Source organism: Pseudochaenichthys georgianus, chromosome 6 (assembly GCF_902827115.2).
Source record: "Pseudochaenichthys georgianus chromosome 6, fPseGeo1.2, whole genome shotgun sequence".
NCBI classification, from domain to species: Eukaryota; Metazoa; Chordata; class Actinopteri; order Perciformes; family Channichthyidae; genus Pseudochaenichthys; species Pseudochaenichthys georgianus.
Genome location: NC_047508.1, coordinates 5322228 through 5338393, shown reverse-complemented (window position 1 = coordinate 5338393; position 16166 = coordinate 5322228). Strand labels below are relative to the sequence as shown.

Sequence of the window (16166 nt, the reverse complement as noted above, 5' to 3'; positions counted from 1 at the left end):
CTAAAATGTAAATCAATAAAGTAACATATTATCTTATCTTAATAATATCTTCATATTAATAATAATAATAAATCATACAGTATGTGTCCGAAAGGGAGCAGGAGGAAGCAAACACAAAAATATACAAAAAATATACTGCATATTAAAGCAAACGATTGTAAAGGTAAAAGTATGAGCATAACAAATAAAGAAGTGTAATGTAAACATTTACATTATTATTATGATTATTTAATATATAAAGACTATATATTATTGAATTACAAGATTAGATATACTTTAGTTGATCTAAAATATCGAGGTGTTCAAATGCTGTTCGAAACACAACTGAAAGTCCATGAAACTTGTCTTTCTGTATTTGTGAATGAAGCGCCATCTCCTGGTTAAAACCTAAAATTGAAAATCTGGCAACGCCCTCTTGGAAGATAGTGGGAGGGCTTAACATTCCTCGATACTGGCCTTAGGCAGGTCGTAGGCAGGAAGCTGTAAGCTGGAGTCTGAAATTAGGTGCTACATCTGTATATGCCATTTTTTATTTGCTGTGAGCTGATTATCGAGCCTTCATTTTGTAAGAGTTGCAGGTACACTGTATGTGCGTATTCCACTGTAGCGCCCGGTACATTAATGAGAAACCCTAGTTTGTACATGTTCAATACATTTGTAACACTGTTTACATTTTTCGGTTCACCAAAAAAAAAATCTCACTCCAAGCTGAACTCAAATGTTGGCAGCCCTGCGTAACATAACGTGGGAGAAAATATGTTTCTAGAAGATATGTAGAAAATAAACGTATTTGAGATACGTTGATAACAAACGTAACGTGGGAGAAAATACGTTTCCAGCTAAACTTAATTGAGAATGCAGTTTAGTTCTGTGGGAACGTATTTTTTAGGAGACAGGGTTGGTTAATTTAAGAATGAGTTACAGCCCTTTGATTCTTCATAACATATTCTAGTACCATTTCATACTTTAACATGTCAAACACATGCTCTTTCCTTTACACTGTTCTCTTTAAATCTCCCATTCTATTCATCTTAATTTTCTGTTTAAACCACATGTATGTCTTTTCTTATCTCTGCAAATTATAAATGGTGTGCTTATTATTTCTAATATTAATGTTTTCTAAATTAATTGTAGACCCCCTAATGTCCAGTGCAGCCTCAGAATCGTAATACTTGGCAAACAAAATAAAACTCCAACATCTTTAGGTGAATTAAATAACATATTTCAATAGCTCTGAATTTCTGATGAGCATCTGTGTTATTCTTAAATCAAATCCTTGAAATCCTATTTAAAATCTAAATATAATAATGAACTGCTAATGTTTCTGGTAAAGAAACACTAATAGAATCATGATACTGTCAAAGTGAATGATTTCCTGGCAATACTGCTTCTACCTGTCAGTGCTTAGATATTATCAAGCTGAAAAGATGAATACAGAATTCCAACAAACTGTCTTTTTATTATGAATTTAAATTGCCCTTGTGAAACTAGTATTGTGTTCATTTCTATCCCCATAATAATCTACAAAATAAAGTATATGGCTTTTACTTCTAATCATTTACCAGGCTAGAGAAAGGATGTTGTCAAAATTAAATTCTGTCTCATTACATTACTATGTTTTAGCTTAACTTAACTGTAATATGTTTGTTCTACATTTCAAAACCCAGGTACTCTAATATCTGTTAAAATATCCACATTACAAAATTGTTTCATTATCAGGTCAACTTCTTTGATATTCCCCTTCTGGACTTACATCTCTCATAGTAGCCCCTTGGCCACTGCTTCTGCATCTGCGTTACCTGTTATAATCCAATCAATATTTAGAAACATGTCAACATTCATCAAACAGTATCTTATAGACATGGAGCAGGTTAATTCTAAAACTGTCAATCAATGGTCAGATTGAACATCCGAGTTGGGGCGGCAGGTTTCTTTCAGTCCCTAAATGAAAAATGTAGATTGTGAATTTGACAGCCATGTTGATATAATACATTATACACACACTTCCCCTTTTTATACATGAACTCATGGGTAACAACATCCTGTATGGGAAGAAAACCTTCAGGTAATCATTGATTATAAGAAAATACCAACCATTATTCACACATTTACATCCATTATTTTCCACAGTAAACACTCCAGTGAAAAGAAGTGTTTCTCTCAGTCTTTCAGTCCTACAAGAAACAGAATATTTTTGCAAACCGCCACCTCCTGTGGGAGTAAAATAGCATCAAGTAGATTAGAAACGGGTTACGTGCGGTTTTCCAATTTTGTGGAATTTTAGGAAACCTTTTGTTTCCCACAGAGCCCCAGAATAATATGTTAGTCCAAAAACATGCTTGGTTAGTTACTGTTCTAAAATCATGCAGTTGCACTGATCACATGCAGACATACATTCACACTCACACTGTCAGGTTGTGAAGTTTGGTCAGTTACACCCCAGAGTCAGTCATTTGACACTGCTTTTCTCAAGTAACACTGTCAGTCAGGGTCAAAGGTCATTTTGTAGAAAAGGCCCCAAAGTTATAGTTACTGATATATATATATTATTTTATTATACAGAGTTGATACCTGTTAAGTTGTGCCTTCATAGTGGGGAGGGGCTAACCCACGTGTTTTGGGTCACGTCACACATCAGAGGGTAATGTGCGTCAGTAGTTGCAGGAAAGTTATGCCGTCTTAATCTTTGTATTGTGTGCGTAAATGAACGTGAGTGTTTGTCCACAGTGCTGCCTGTTATGTTGTTCTACACTTTATTATTATTGTGATAACTTCTGTGCCGATGTCGCTTAATGCAGAGTTTCCATGCTCATGTGATCGGTGCATGCTGCGTGCATGTTTATTATGGCTGCTCATTACATTACATTACATTACATTGCATTTAGCTGACGCTTTTATCCAAAGCGACTTACAATAAGTACATTCGACCAGGAAGACACAACCTTGAGGAAAACAGAATCATATAAGAACATCAGGTTTCAAAGAGCCAATCGTTTCAAGTGCTGCTCAACTGGCTAAGCCAGTCCTTTATTAGTATATAAGTGCTCTGTTAGCAGTTATTTGTTAGTCATTCTATCGCTCGAAGTGGAGTCGAAAGAGATGAGTTTTCAGTCTGCGCCGGAAGGTGTGTAAGCTTTCTGCGGTCCTGATTTCAATGGGGAGCTCATTCCACCATTTTGGAGCCAGGATAGCAAACCCACGTGTTTTTGCTGATGGGAACTTGGGTCCCCCTCGCAGCGAGGGTGCAGCGAGTCGTTTGGTTGATGCAGAGCGTAGTGCACGTGCTGGGGTGTACGGTTTAACCATGTCCTGGATGTAGGAAGGGCCAGATCCATTCGCAGCATGGTACGCAAGTACCAGTGTCTTGAAGTGGATTCTAGCAGTTACCGGAAGCCAGTGGAGGGAGCGGAGGAGCGGCGTGGTGTGGGAAAATTTTGGAAGGTTGAAGACCAGACGAGCCGCTGCATTCTGGATGAGCTGCAGAGGTCGGATGGCACATGCAGATAGACCAGCCAGGAGGGAGTTGCAGTAGTCTAGGCGTGAGGTGACGAGAGCCTGGACCAGAACCTGCGTCGATTTCTGGGTCAGCTGTGGGCGTATCTTCCTGATGTTGAAAAGCGTGTATCTGCAGCAGCGGGTTGTAGCAGCGATGTTTGCAGTAAACGACAGGTTGTTATCTAGGATAACACCCAGATTCCTTGCAGTCTGAGTCGGGGAAACAACAGAGGGGCCGATGTTGATAGTTAGGTCAAGAGAGGGACAATCTTTTCCCGGAAGGAAAAGCACTTCAGTTTTGTCAAGGTTGAGCTTGAGATGATGAGCGGACATCCACTGAGAGCTAATGACAGATCCGAGCGAGTTTGTGTACAGGGAGAAGAGGAGGGGACCAAGAACAGAGCCCTGAGGGACCCCTGTAGTTAATTGACAAGGGTCGGACTCAGACCCTCTCCAAGTAACCCTGTAGGTGCGGTCTTTGAGGTATGAGGTGAGGAGGGAAAGTGCAGAGCCTGAAACTCCAAGTTCTTGGAGAGTGCGAAGGAGGATCTGATGATTCACCGTGTCGAATGCAGCAGACAGGTCCAACAGGATGAGGACAGAGGAGAGGGAGGCTGCTTTAGCAGTGTGCAGTTCCTCAGTGACAGCAATGAGAGCAGTTTCTGTGGAGTGACCTGCCTTGAAACCAGACTGGTGCGGATCCAGAAGGTTGTTCTGATGGAGATAGCAGGAGAGTTGTTTAAAGACAGCGCGTTCAAGTGTTTTAGACAGGAATGGGAGGAGAGAGACAGGCCTGTAGTTTATAACATCAGACGGATTGAGAGTGGGTTTCTTCAGGAGAGGGTTTACTCTCGCCTCCTTGAGAGTGTGTGGAAAGTGACCAGAAGTTAGAGAAGTGTTGATGAAATGGGAGAGAAACGGTAGAATATCAGCAGCGATAGTCTGAAGGAGGTTTGAAGGGATCGGGTCCAGAGGACAGGTGGTAGGGCGGGCAGAGGTAATGAGGGTAAGAACCTCACTTGGAGAGAGAGGGGAAAAGGAGGTTAGTGTGCCGGTTGAAGGTGGCTCAGGTGATCCGGCGGTGAGTAGGGGTGAGTCAGAAAAAGAAGAGCGAATGTCGTAAACCTTTTTTTCAAAGTGGTTAACAAAGTCGCTTGACAGAAGGGAGGAGGGGGAAGGGGCTTTGGGGGGGTCCAAGAGGGTGGAGAAGATGGAAAATAGTTTTTTAGGATTGGAATAGGAAGATTGGATCTTATCTTGAAAGAAAGTGCTTTTTGTCTGAGAGATGGAAGCAGAGAAAGAGGAGAGGAGAGCCTGATAGGTTAGGAGGTCGTCACGGTGTTTGGATTTCCACCATTTCCGCTCTGCTGCCCTAAGGACGGTTCTATTAGCACGCAGTGCGTCATTTAGCCAGGGAGCAGGAGGGGACTGACGAGCCTGCCGAGATGTGAGAGGACAGAGAGAGTCCAGAGAGGATGAGAGAGTAGAGAGGAGAGTTTCTGCAGCAGAGTTTGGAGGCAGGAGTTGGAACGAGTCAGAGGAAGGGAGGGCTGAGAGCACCGAGGAGGCAAAGGTAGAGGGGGAGAGGGAACGGAGGTTACGGCGGACAAGTGCAGGATGAGAAGAGATTAGTTTGTTATGTTTGGAAAGGGGTAAAGAGAATGAAATGAAGAAGTGATCGGAGGTGTGGAGCGGGTTTACAGAGAGGTTAGAAGTAGTGCAGTTCCTTGAGAATATGAGATCGAGGACATTGCCAGCTTTATGAGTCGGTGGGGACGGAGACAGTGAGAAAGCAAAGGTGGTTAACAGAGATGTTAGTTCGTCTATCTTCCCCGTCTGGAGGTTGAAGTCTCCGAGAAGTACAGCGGGAGGGCCAGTTTCAGGGATGTGTGAGAGGAGATGATCTAATTCATCCAAGAAGTCCCCCAAGGCTCCTGGTGGACGGTAGAGAACAACAATGGTCAGTTGTATAGGATGGGTCACAGTGACGGCATGGAATTCAAAGGTGGAAGGAGTGAAGTTAGGTAGCTTGAAGAGGGAAAAGCTCCATTTGGGAGAGAGCAGGAGACCAGTGCCACCTCCTCTGCCAGTGGGTCTGGGTGTATGGGAGAAGGAATATGCTGTGGAGAGAGCTGCTGGGGTGGATGTGTTGGATGGAGTAATCCACGTCTCAGTGAGAGCAAGGAAATCCAGAGACTGCAGGGAGGCGTAGCCAGAGATGAAGTCAGCCTTAGGAACAGCTGACTGGCAGTTCCACAGGCCGCCTGAAACTAGGTGCTGGATCTCAGTGGAGCACGTGGGATAGACGAGAGCGGGCCGGTTATAGCGATTAGGAGATACACGGGGCCAGTGATAATTGCGAGAAGACACATGAACAGGAATGGAGAAAATACACATGATTATAGCATGAGGGGCTGGAAAGCTAAACATTAAGTCTCATTAAGTCACTCGTCAAGTGAGTCGGCACTCCTGTCTCAAAGTTAGGGGTATATACACCGTGTTGAGTGGCACAGACCTATTATTAATGTAATAAGATGTTTGTGGCGTTAAAGGTGATATATTATATGTTTACATTTAATTTATTTTTCCGCTACTCGGCTACCGGAAGAAGCATGTCTGTAGCGTTTCACAATAACGGCCCCTAAACACGGCGGCGTGCGTTGCCGCTTGGCAGTGGGCGTGTCTTGAGCTTGGGGAGTTTACACGAGCAACGCAACCAACAACCAATCACATGAATCTCCTGTCAATTGCATGAAAGGTTTTACATGTCACACTTTATATGATGAACATTTATGACATTAATGTCTATGGTGCTATTTTACGCAACATTCCATGCTGGCTAAATACTGTCTATGCCTGCTAGCTGTCCATTCAAACGAAGTACACTCGGGGTTCGTACGGGTGCTTGAAATCCTTGAAAATGCTTGAAAGTTGACGTGGTGTTTTCAATGTTGGGTGCTTGAATTTTGGAAATGGTGCTTGAAATTGAGATAAAGTGCTTGAAAATGTAAATGCTTTACTTTTAAAATAAATTGCTGTCTGACTGAATAGTTCGCTTTTTAGATTAAAAGAAAATAATTGGTTCGCTTTTACATAAAACAGCTCCGCTCCAGCCTTCCCGCGCTATGCGTGTGACCTGCAAGTGTTTGTGTTACGTGTGACCTGGGCCTTCTGATTAGAGTGATAGATATGGTTGGCTATCGTTTGAATTTCCACAATTCTGATTCCGATTCCGATTCTATTTTTCGATTCCGGTTCTTAACGGTTCTCAATTCCGATTCTTTGAGGGGCAGGGTAAAAAAATGATACATGCATCTTCCACCAAAAAAAAAATACATTTATCTTTATATTAAATATATATTATATTTAAACTTTCACACAGGTTAAACTTTCACACAGGTTAGTTTACAGTAATATTCACATTAATTAGTCTGTTTGGATTCACTGCTATGTAACTGTAACCTGAGAACCACTGAAGCTACAACAGTGCAACAGTCCAACTTTTAAAGGAAACCCCCCCCCCCATTTAAAAACAGTTCTTGTTGAGAAAAACAAGCATATCTGCCTTCTCAGGCATACCGGGAAGACATTTTTTTTTCTGGTGCACTTTAAGCAGAATTACTAGAGACTAGATCTAGGGGGTACAACTCTAAACACCCATATGTTCCAAACCACATCATGTTCTAAACCACATCATGTTCCAAACCACATCATGTTCCAAACCACATCATGTTCTAAACCACATCATGTTCTAAACCACATCATGTTCCAAACCACATCATGTTGTAAACTACATCATGTTCTAAACCACATCATGTTCTAAACCACATCATGTTCCAAACCACATCATGTTCTAAACCACATCATGTTCCAAACCACATCATGTTGTAAACTACATCATGTTCCAAACCACATCATGTTCCAAACCACATCATGTTCCAAACCACATCATGTTCTAAACCACATCATGTTCTAAACCACATCATGTTCCAAACCACCACATCATGTTCCAAACCACCACATCATGTTCTAAACCACATCATGTTCTAAACCACATCATGTTCCAAACCACATCATGTTCCAAACCACATCATGTTCTAAACCACATCATATTCCAAACCACATCATGTTCCAAACCACATCATGTTCCAAACCACATCATGTTCTAAACCACATCATGTTCCAAACCACATCATGTTCCAAGCCACATCATGTTCCAAACCACATCATGTTCTAAACCACATCATGTTCCAAACCACATCATGTTCTAAACCACATCATGTTTGTAGTGGACATTTTTTATTAGATCCTTATATGCTTAAACCAAATGCTTCTTATTTCCTGAGATGTGCTTTTACTATTATCATTCTATTATATTCTCTTATGGGTTTATTCCCAGGCGCTGCAAGGTCAAAGCTGTTTTGGCCTACTGGGAGACTCATACACAGTCACACAAGAACCGTTATTCTATCTGCTCAAGGCCAGAAGGTGTCTCATAACAATTTGGCCGTGTGAACACAAGAGTTATAACATTCCCACTCTTTTCATATATAACCTCTGCTTTTTCATTGTACTGCTCACTCTCGGGCAGACTATTTTATACTCTGTTCGACTTGTGACATATTTAATTATTCTATCGTGTATTTGAAGCTTCAAATAAATAACCAAAAGACAGCTTTTCTCGATTCACCATTTATTTGTTTTGATCACTTTGACTTGTACTCTCCAGCCGTGTTTGGGTCCTAGATTTCCATAACAAATGGCGTTGTCGGCAGGATCTCTGTATGTTCGATTGGGAACACCTCTGGACGCTGGTGGCTGCTAGCTCCGGGATCTTTGGATCCTCCTCTACCTCGACAGAAACCGTACGGGACGAGGGGACCAGCGCGAGGGGTGGAACCGATTGACTTCACGAGATCCAACGAACTAAAAGGGGCTTTCAATACTGGGTGAGATGTACAAAGTCTAAATTGTTTAAAGTTAAACGTAATTAAACTCGACATGACATTTATGAGAGGGACTGCTCGAAAGTAGGATATTTGGGATATCTGGTCATCGACGGATGAAAAATAGTTTTTTGGTAACACGGAGTGTTTTGGTAACACTTTAAAGACTTTGTTATGGGAGCAAAGCAGGGTAGGGGATTTGTACATTCTCCTGAGGGTCCGATTGTGGATGTCATGCGAGCAAAATATGGTGAAGAAAGTCTGTCTAAATTAAATATATGGACGGAAATGTTCGGATTTCCTAAGGGAGGTTCTTTGAGTAAATTAAAAATCAAAAACCTGGGAGATAAATTACAAGAGTATGGAGATGGGATGAAAAAGAAGAGTACAATTAAAGTAAAAGACTTGGAAAAACTGGACACTCATAGAAAGTGTTTAAAATACTGGGAGGATGAAGCAGAGTGCCGTGAAAGAAGGCAATTGGCCGCGGCAATAAAAAAAATACAGGCTGAGGATAAGGGTGAAAAGGAAGAGAAAAAGTGTTTTGTGTTTCCTCCACAATATAAACCACATGCTTCCCTTTATCCTCTGTTTTCAGGCGTGCGGGACCCTCTCCTCGACTCGGGGTTTCCATTCCCTCCTCCACCTCCCCATCTGCTACCTGCTGATGAGGCTCCTGGAGGGGCTGCTGCTGCTGGACCAGAGGTCAACATACCAGCCGCCGCTGGAGCAGCTGCACAGCAGGACATACAGAGAGGGGAAAGAGACGAAGAGAGACAGAGAAAAGAAGATGAAGAAGAAGAAGCAAGACTGAAAAAGATCCAGGACAAGATAGAGAAAAAGAAAAGAGTCGCGAAGGAAGCTATAATCTACAAAAAAGGACACCTCCGCCACCAGAGCGACCAGGAGGACGAAGAGCATACTCTCTCCTGTCCTATGATACAGGTGGCCGGACATGATAGTCCTTCATTAGTCTATCGCCCATGGACCATAGCAGAGATGAAGGAGATATCAAGAGATCACCTGCCAGATGTTGAGTTAGGAGGTGCTAAATTCGCTGCAGCACTCCTCATGTTCTGTAGACAATTCTCCCCTACCATGCCGGAGATAAAGAAATTGTTGACTCTGAAAATGGGTCCGACACACGTCAGCCACTTCACCGAAATACTGGGAGGTCAACAGCACATGAAAAAACCCGAGTGGGAGGATGGCCAGAACGTTACCTACCTGCTTTGGCCCGCCTAGAGACTGCAATAACTACAAAGTTCCCCGCCAAAGTCGACATGTCAAGAATCTATGCATGTAAGCAGAACCCGGAGGAAACAGTAAATGACTATTACCACCGCTTAGAACAAGTGTTCATCGAGAATAGCGGCATTATCAAACAAGAGGACGGGCAACCAGCAGAAGTGGGAGTGTGGGAGACACACCTCAGCAACGCTTTCCTCAACGGCCTATCCCCGGCTATCTCTGCATCGGTGCGAAACTCCTGCATTGGCGTACTGGACGGTGCCCGGCTGGAAGAAATTCGCCGACATGCCGTGCATGCCGAGAAACGGCTCTCAGAAGAAAAGGCCAGTGAGGAAAAGAAACGCCGGGACCGCAAAGACAAGGCCCAGCTGACCATGGTCCAGGCTGTCACAACCGCCTGGACCCAAGGTGAGGGCCAGGGCAGAGGGAACCGAGGGGGTTTCCGTGGCCGGGGAGGAAAAGGCAGAGGACGGGGAAGAGACCGCAATAACCACAATCGCTGTTTTAACTGCGGAGAGACGGGTCATCGGATCGCTGAATGCCCACACGAGAAGCAGAATAGAACTTTCGCTCGGATAAATCGGATCATAACAGACAAAATTCTTCAAACTGACATCAGAGGGAGAGAGTGGAGGAGGAGGGAGTTCGGTCCGAGGAGACGGACCCCATGCCAGCCACATCAAACCAGGGAAGTGACACACACACACACATCATACACGCGATTAAGAAATTGGAAGAATTAGAGAAAATGTCTGTGATTAAAGAGGGTACATATTTGAAATATGACACGGAAAAAGCATTAGCTTTATTAGCTATAATGGGGGTTAATATTACATTTCTGGTTGATTCCGGTGCTACGCACTCTGTGCTAAAAAGGGCAGATCTGCCAGATTGCAAATTTAGTGGAAGATTCATTCACTCGATAGGAGCAGGGGGGGTAACGGTGAAGGAGAAGTTTTCGATACCACTTCAGTGTAAAGATAACGGGGATGACAACAACCATCCATTTCCAACAACAATCAAACACAGTTTCCTGTTATCATCTGTCTGCCCAATACATTTACTGGGACGAGATCTGATTCTCCGTTTCGGCTTAGACCTCATTTCTACAAATGAGGGACTCAAAGTCCGACGACCAACTCCATTGATGGTTCAAAACCCCACATTTGATGATAAAGAATTACTAAATGTGTACCAATGGCTGTTAACAACTGATTCTGATTCTCAGGAGTTGTTGCGTTTGACTCATCAACGTGTTTTTCCACCTGCTGTGTTCATGGAAACTTCTCATTTGTATTGTACTGCTAACGTTGTTGATAATGATGCATATAGATACTATGATGAGAGTTTTTTGCAATGTTTGAATGATGAGATCATGCTTAAAACAATGTATTGGAATTCGCTGTGAAGCGCTATCTCTGTTAGACTAACACACACACAAAACCAGCTGTATCAAATCCCAGGGGCGGTCCCACACATTTCACTAGCCAGGGGGCCCACTGAGAAATGGAGGGATTTGGGTCCAATCGTTAAAGACTGGGAATCTAGTACTGATTGGACTATCACAGACGACTCATTGATTGAGTATTCCCCATCACATGACATGTTTAAGTACAACATTGACTGCTCAGTGCATGTACTGCGTTCTCTGACTCTGACAGGTAATGATGACTATGTTAACTCCGTTGCTGGCCCATCTGGACCGGAGTTCTCATTTTTCAGTCATATTTCTGAGCTCTCTGACGCGCTAAAAACAGTGCCTCAAACACTGTGGGCAGCTCACAAATATGACGTAGGTTTAATCCGCTCTGCGGAGCCGGTGGTTATGACTCCTAAATCCACGTTCCGTCCAAATCAACCCCAGTATCCATTGAAACGTGAAGCTGTTGATGGCATTCGGCCAGTGTTTACCTCTCTGCTTAAACAAGGGGTCATTATTCCGTGTAACGATTCCCCGGTCCGCACTCCAGTGTTTCCTGTCAAAAAGATCAGAGACAAACCTCCTGGCGAGTGGAGATTTGTCCAGGATTTGCGAGCTGTCAACGCAGCGGTTCACGCTCGGGCACCGCTGGTCCCAAATCCGTATCTGATTCTTTCCCAAGTTCCAGCCTCTGCAGCATTTTTTTCTGTCATCGACCTCTCAAATGCATTTTTCAGTGTCCCTGTCCACAAATACAGCCAATTCTGGTTTGCATTTGAATATGACGGTAAACCTTACACTTTTACACGCCTGTGTCAAGGTTATTGTGAATCACCTACTGTGTACAACCAAGCATTGTGTACAAGTTTGGCCTCTCTACAAGTTTCTAAAGGCACTGCTCTGATCCAGTATGTGGATGACCTCATGATTTGCGCACCTACAGCAGAACAGTGTGAGACTGATACTATTGCTTTGTTAATGCACCTCGCAGCCGAAGGCCATAAGGCCAGTTTGTCTAAACTCCAATATGTACAAAGAACATTTACATTCTTGGGTCATGTCATTTCAGGAGAGGGGAAAACGCTTTCAGATAAGCGTATTGCATCATTGGCTGCTCTGCCAAAACCTGTCACTAAGCGACAGATGATGTCATTTTTGGGTTTTTGTTCATACTGCAGGTCATTCATTCCAAACTATTCTCCAATCGAGTTACCACTGCATACTATCACATACGTCACTGGTTTGAAACCTACAGATCATCTTATATGGACACCGGAAGCCGACGAAGCCTTCATTAATATGAAGCTGGCTCTCCAATCCCCACCGACTCTAAGTCTACCTGATCACACTAAACCTTTCACTCAGGCAGTGGATGAACGACATGGGTGTATGACCTCAGTTCTACTGCAAGATCATGGAGGAAAACAGAGGCCTGTGGCCTATTTCTCCTCCAAGCTAGATCCTGTAGCTGCTGGCCTGCCTAAATGTCTACGTGCAGTGGCTGCTGCTGAGAAAGCGCTAAACTCCTCACGTGACATTGTGGGATATGCACCTTTGACCCTGTTAGTTCCACATGCTGTTTAACTCATTCTCCTTGAACAGAGAACATCACACCTCTCTGCTGCCAGACATGCCTAATGTTTATGTCAAGCGATGTAACACTCTGAATCCAGCATCTCTTATGCCTTTGCCTGAAGACGGTGAGGAACACGACTGTGTTGCCGTACTTTCCATTGTGTGCACACCTAGACCGGACTTAAAAGACGTTCCTCTGACCAACGCTGACCTCATTTTGTATGTTGATGGGTCTGCCTCTCGCGACCAAGGGGGCACTAATCGGGTGGGTTTTTCTGTTGTTTCAGATTCTGCTGTACTCCGTTCTGGGCCGCTTCCATGTCACCTATCAGCACAGGCAGCAGAGCTCATCGCACTAACTGAAGCCTGCACGTTTGCAGAAGGCAAAACCGTGACTATTTACACTGACTCACGCTATGCTTTCGGGGTAGTACACGATTTTGGGGCTATTTGGAAGTGTAGACAATTTCTGAAATCTGATGGCAAACCAGTACTTAACCATGTACTGGTTGCAGGCTTACTAGACGCCATTCTGCTCCCATCTGAGGTTGCAGTCTGTAAATGTGCCGCACACGCAAGCAGTACAGACCCAGTTTCCGTAGGAAAGGCGTCTGCTGACTCAGCCGCAAAGGCAGCTGCCCTGATTCCTCTCGCACCTCACGCACACTCATTTGTTAAAATCCCTGTCTCCTCCTTCACTGACAAAATGTCATCACTAACTTCCATGCAGCAGCTAGCTACGCCAGTTGAGAAGGCTCAATGGAAGGCTGCTGGGGCTGTTTTTGACCCAAAATCCAGCACCTGGGTTGGCCCAAATTCCAATCCATGTCTTCCCAGACATTTTTTCCCTCATTTCGCTAAGTTGACACATGGGTGGGATCATGTGTCAAAAGGGGGGATGTTAGAGTCTATCAATCAGGAGTGGTTCACAAGGGGGTTCACAGTATCAGCTCAAAAGCACTGTGAAGCATGCCTAATCTGCATTATGCAAAATTCTGGTAGACCAGTAAAGGTTACAGGACCCGGAGCACATCCACCTCCCACCAGGCCATTTGAGCACCTAATGCTGGATTTCATTGAGCTTAGCCCATCAGAGGGTAAGAAGCACTGTCTGGTGATGGTCGACATGTGGTCCAAATGGGTTGAAGCTTTCCCAGTAAAAGCACAGACAGCAAATGCTGTGGCAAAGGCACTACTGAGGGAAATAATTCCTAGATGGGGACTACCAGACAAAATTTCTAGTGACAACGGTTCACATTTTGCTAATGAGGCCATTACGCAGATAGGAGAATACATGGGCATGGACATCAGAAAGCATTGTGCTTATCACCCGCAGAGTGGGGGTGGGGTGGAAAGAGAGAACGGCACAATCAAAAACAAACTAGCAAAATGCTGTGCAGACACAGGTCTGTCATGGACACAAGCTCTGCCCATTGTGCTGATGTACATGAGGATGCGGAAAAGAACACGAAGTCAACTCAGCCCATTTGAAATCCTTTTTGGGGCTCCTCCATAGATTGGACTCAAGGCTCCAGGATGTCCTCTTCCCTCCAGAACTTTGTGTGAGGATGCTATGTTGTCATATTGTGTTAACCTATCATCCACTTTAGCAGACATCCGACGTCAGGTAGCCGCAGCCTTGCCTACCCCTGCCACTGGTCCGCTTCACCGCCTTCAACCCGGCGACTTCGTGCTGATCAAGGATTTCCGGAGAAAGAGCTGGAAATCCAATCGTTGGCAAGGTCCCTACCAGGTGCTTCTCGTCACCCAGACAGCGGTCAAGGTCGCCGAGAGAGCTACATGGGTCCACGCCAGCCACTGCAAGGTCGTAGTCACAGGAAAGGAGAAACGGTAGAAGGAGACGACAACAAGTGACGTGTCCAAGTCACCAACAGAGACGACAACAAGTGACATGTCCTAGTCACCAACATAGATGACAACAAGTGACGTGTCCTAGTCACCACCAGCACCACACTTGCACTACATACACCAAAACACACTACACACAAGGTGTCACGAGCGGGTGCCAGCTGAGCAGTTTCATATGCTCTCTGGTTCCTCGTTTTTGTTATCAGTGTGCGAAATCTGACTGTCCGTGTCACGAAATCGACCGAGAGAATACACTCACACACACCATGGAACATTTCCCCCTCGTGATGAGGGCTCGCCTGGAGAGACGAAAACGCAACCGTGAGCAATGTGAATACTACTGGAGAGCCTGGACAATCATAGAATGGTTCCTCTGCATACTTGCCATGATAGTTGTGTTAGGACTAGTCCTATATTTTATGTATCCAGGGTCAGCACACAGCATGTCAGCCAAAATCGAGGTATCTAAGAGGTACATGGGGAAAGGAGGGCGAACCATATGGGTCGAGGGGCTGGGGAAAGCAGGGCCAACCACATGGGTCGAGGGGCTGGTCAAGACAGGGATTGGTAACATTACTCTAAGGGATGGGGAAGATAGCACAGTGCAGTTAGACCCGTGCAACTACATGCATTGCCCCGACCCTAAGAAACTGGGGGGGGGCAGACGCCTACATTTGCTATGTCGAGAGTGACAGTCACACCGCCACTCACTGCTCGGGGGGCTGGACTTTTGTTTTATGGACCACCGCGCACACCGATTGGGGTTATACCTTATGGGACGACAAAACAAACATCAAAGGGAGATTGTCTATCTCCAAGGTCAATTCATCGAGCCCCGTTATCCTGTTGCAACTACAGGCTGCCCAGATATCAGACAAGGGTTATTTTGTTGTCTGTATGTATGTATCCGGCGCCGACCCGTGTGGCACATTTTACATAGACATCGCGCCCAAAACTCAGACCCCGGAAAAGCGTAAGCAACCTTTGACGCCACTCTTGACATCCATAGGTACATCTACATTTAATCTATACATAGGCGATAACGACCATAGCAACATTGATGTGGGTCAGACCAGTAATGGGATCACCGGTAACGTCTGGTGGCACACTCTGAGATCATTCTTGCAGGCGGCAGGACAAAATGGGTCATGTTATGCATGCACCCTTTTCCCCCAGGACTCATCAATGTCCGTGCCAGTTCGTCCGCGCTCTCTGACCCAGGTTGAACACCTCTGCGCGTTTATGGCTCTGACAAGGCCCATCAAGGGTGAAGACAGCGTAACCGAGTGGCGTTATGCTAGGCAGCTTCCCCCACCATGCAGTAATCGGTGTAACTCCTCTTTGCGTGCATCCACGCTTGACACCACATACGCAAAGTACCAACCCGTCAGCCATGTGCACCCTAGTCATTTGAGAGGGATGAAACACAGCCTCTGCATCCAGAGAGTTTACCACAAAACGTCTCTTACACCACCTTATTTTTTTCTAGGCACTACTACTGGTTGTACTCGCATCCTACGGAACACATGCAGTTACGGTGCTTACAAAATCTCGTATTGTCACATATCTGGTGCCCCTGAAAGAATCCTTTCTAACGTAGCATTCCCAGA

The 16166-nt window shown here is 44.7% G+C and overlaps 1 protein-coding gene across 6 annotated transcripts in view; it reads left to right on the top strand.

Moving 5' to 3' along the window:
• The window catches only part of trhr2 (thyrotropin releasing hormone receptor 2), a 91661-nt gene extending 75503 nt beyond the window's left edge, over positions 1-16158 (top strand). The window contains exons 7-8 of one of the 6 annotated variants that reach the window (XR_011643435.1): positions 8271-8444; positions 14301-16158. Coding sequence is in view for 2 of the 6 variants with exons in the window: in XM_034085195.2 (XP_033941086.1) it covers positions 9040-9686 (647 nt within the window). In the remaining 4 variants the exon portion in view is untranslated. The other 5 variants (XR_011643436.1, XR_011643434.1, XR_011643437.1 and 2 more) reach the window with 5 other exon arrangements.
• The last annotated feature ends 8 nt before the right edge of the window (positions 16159-16166 follow it).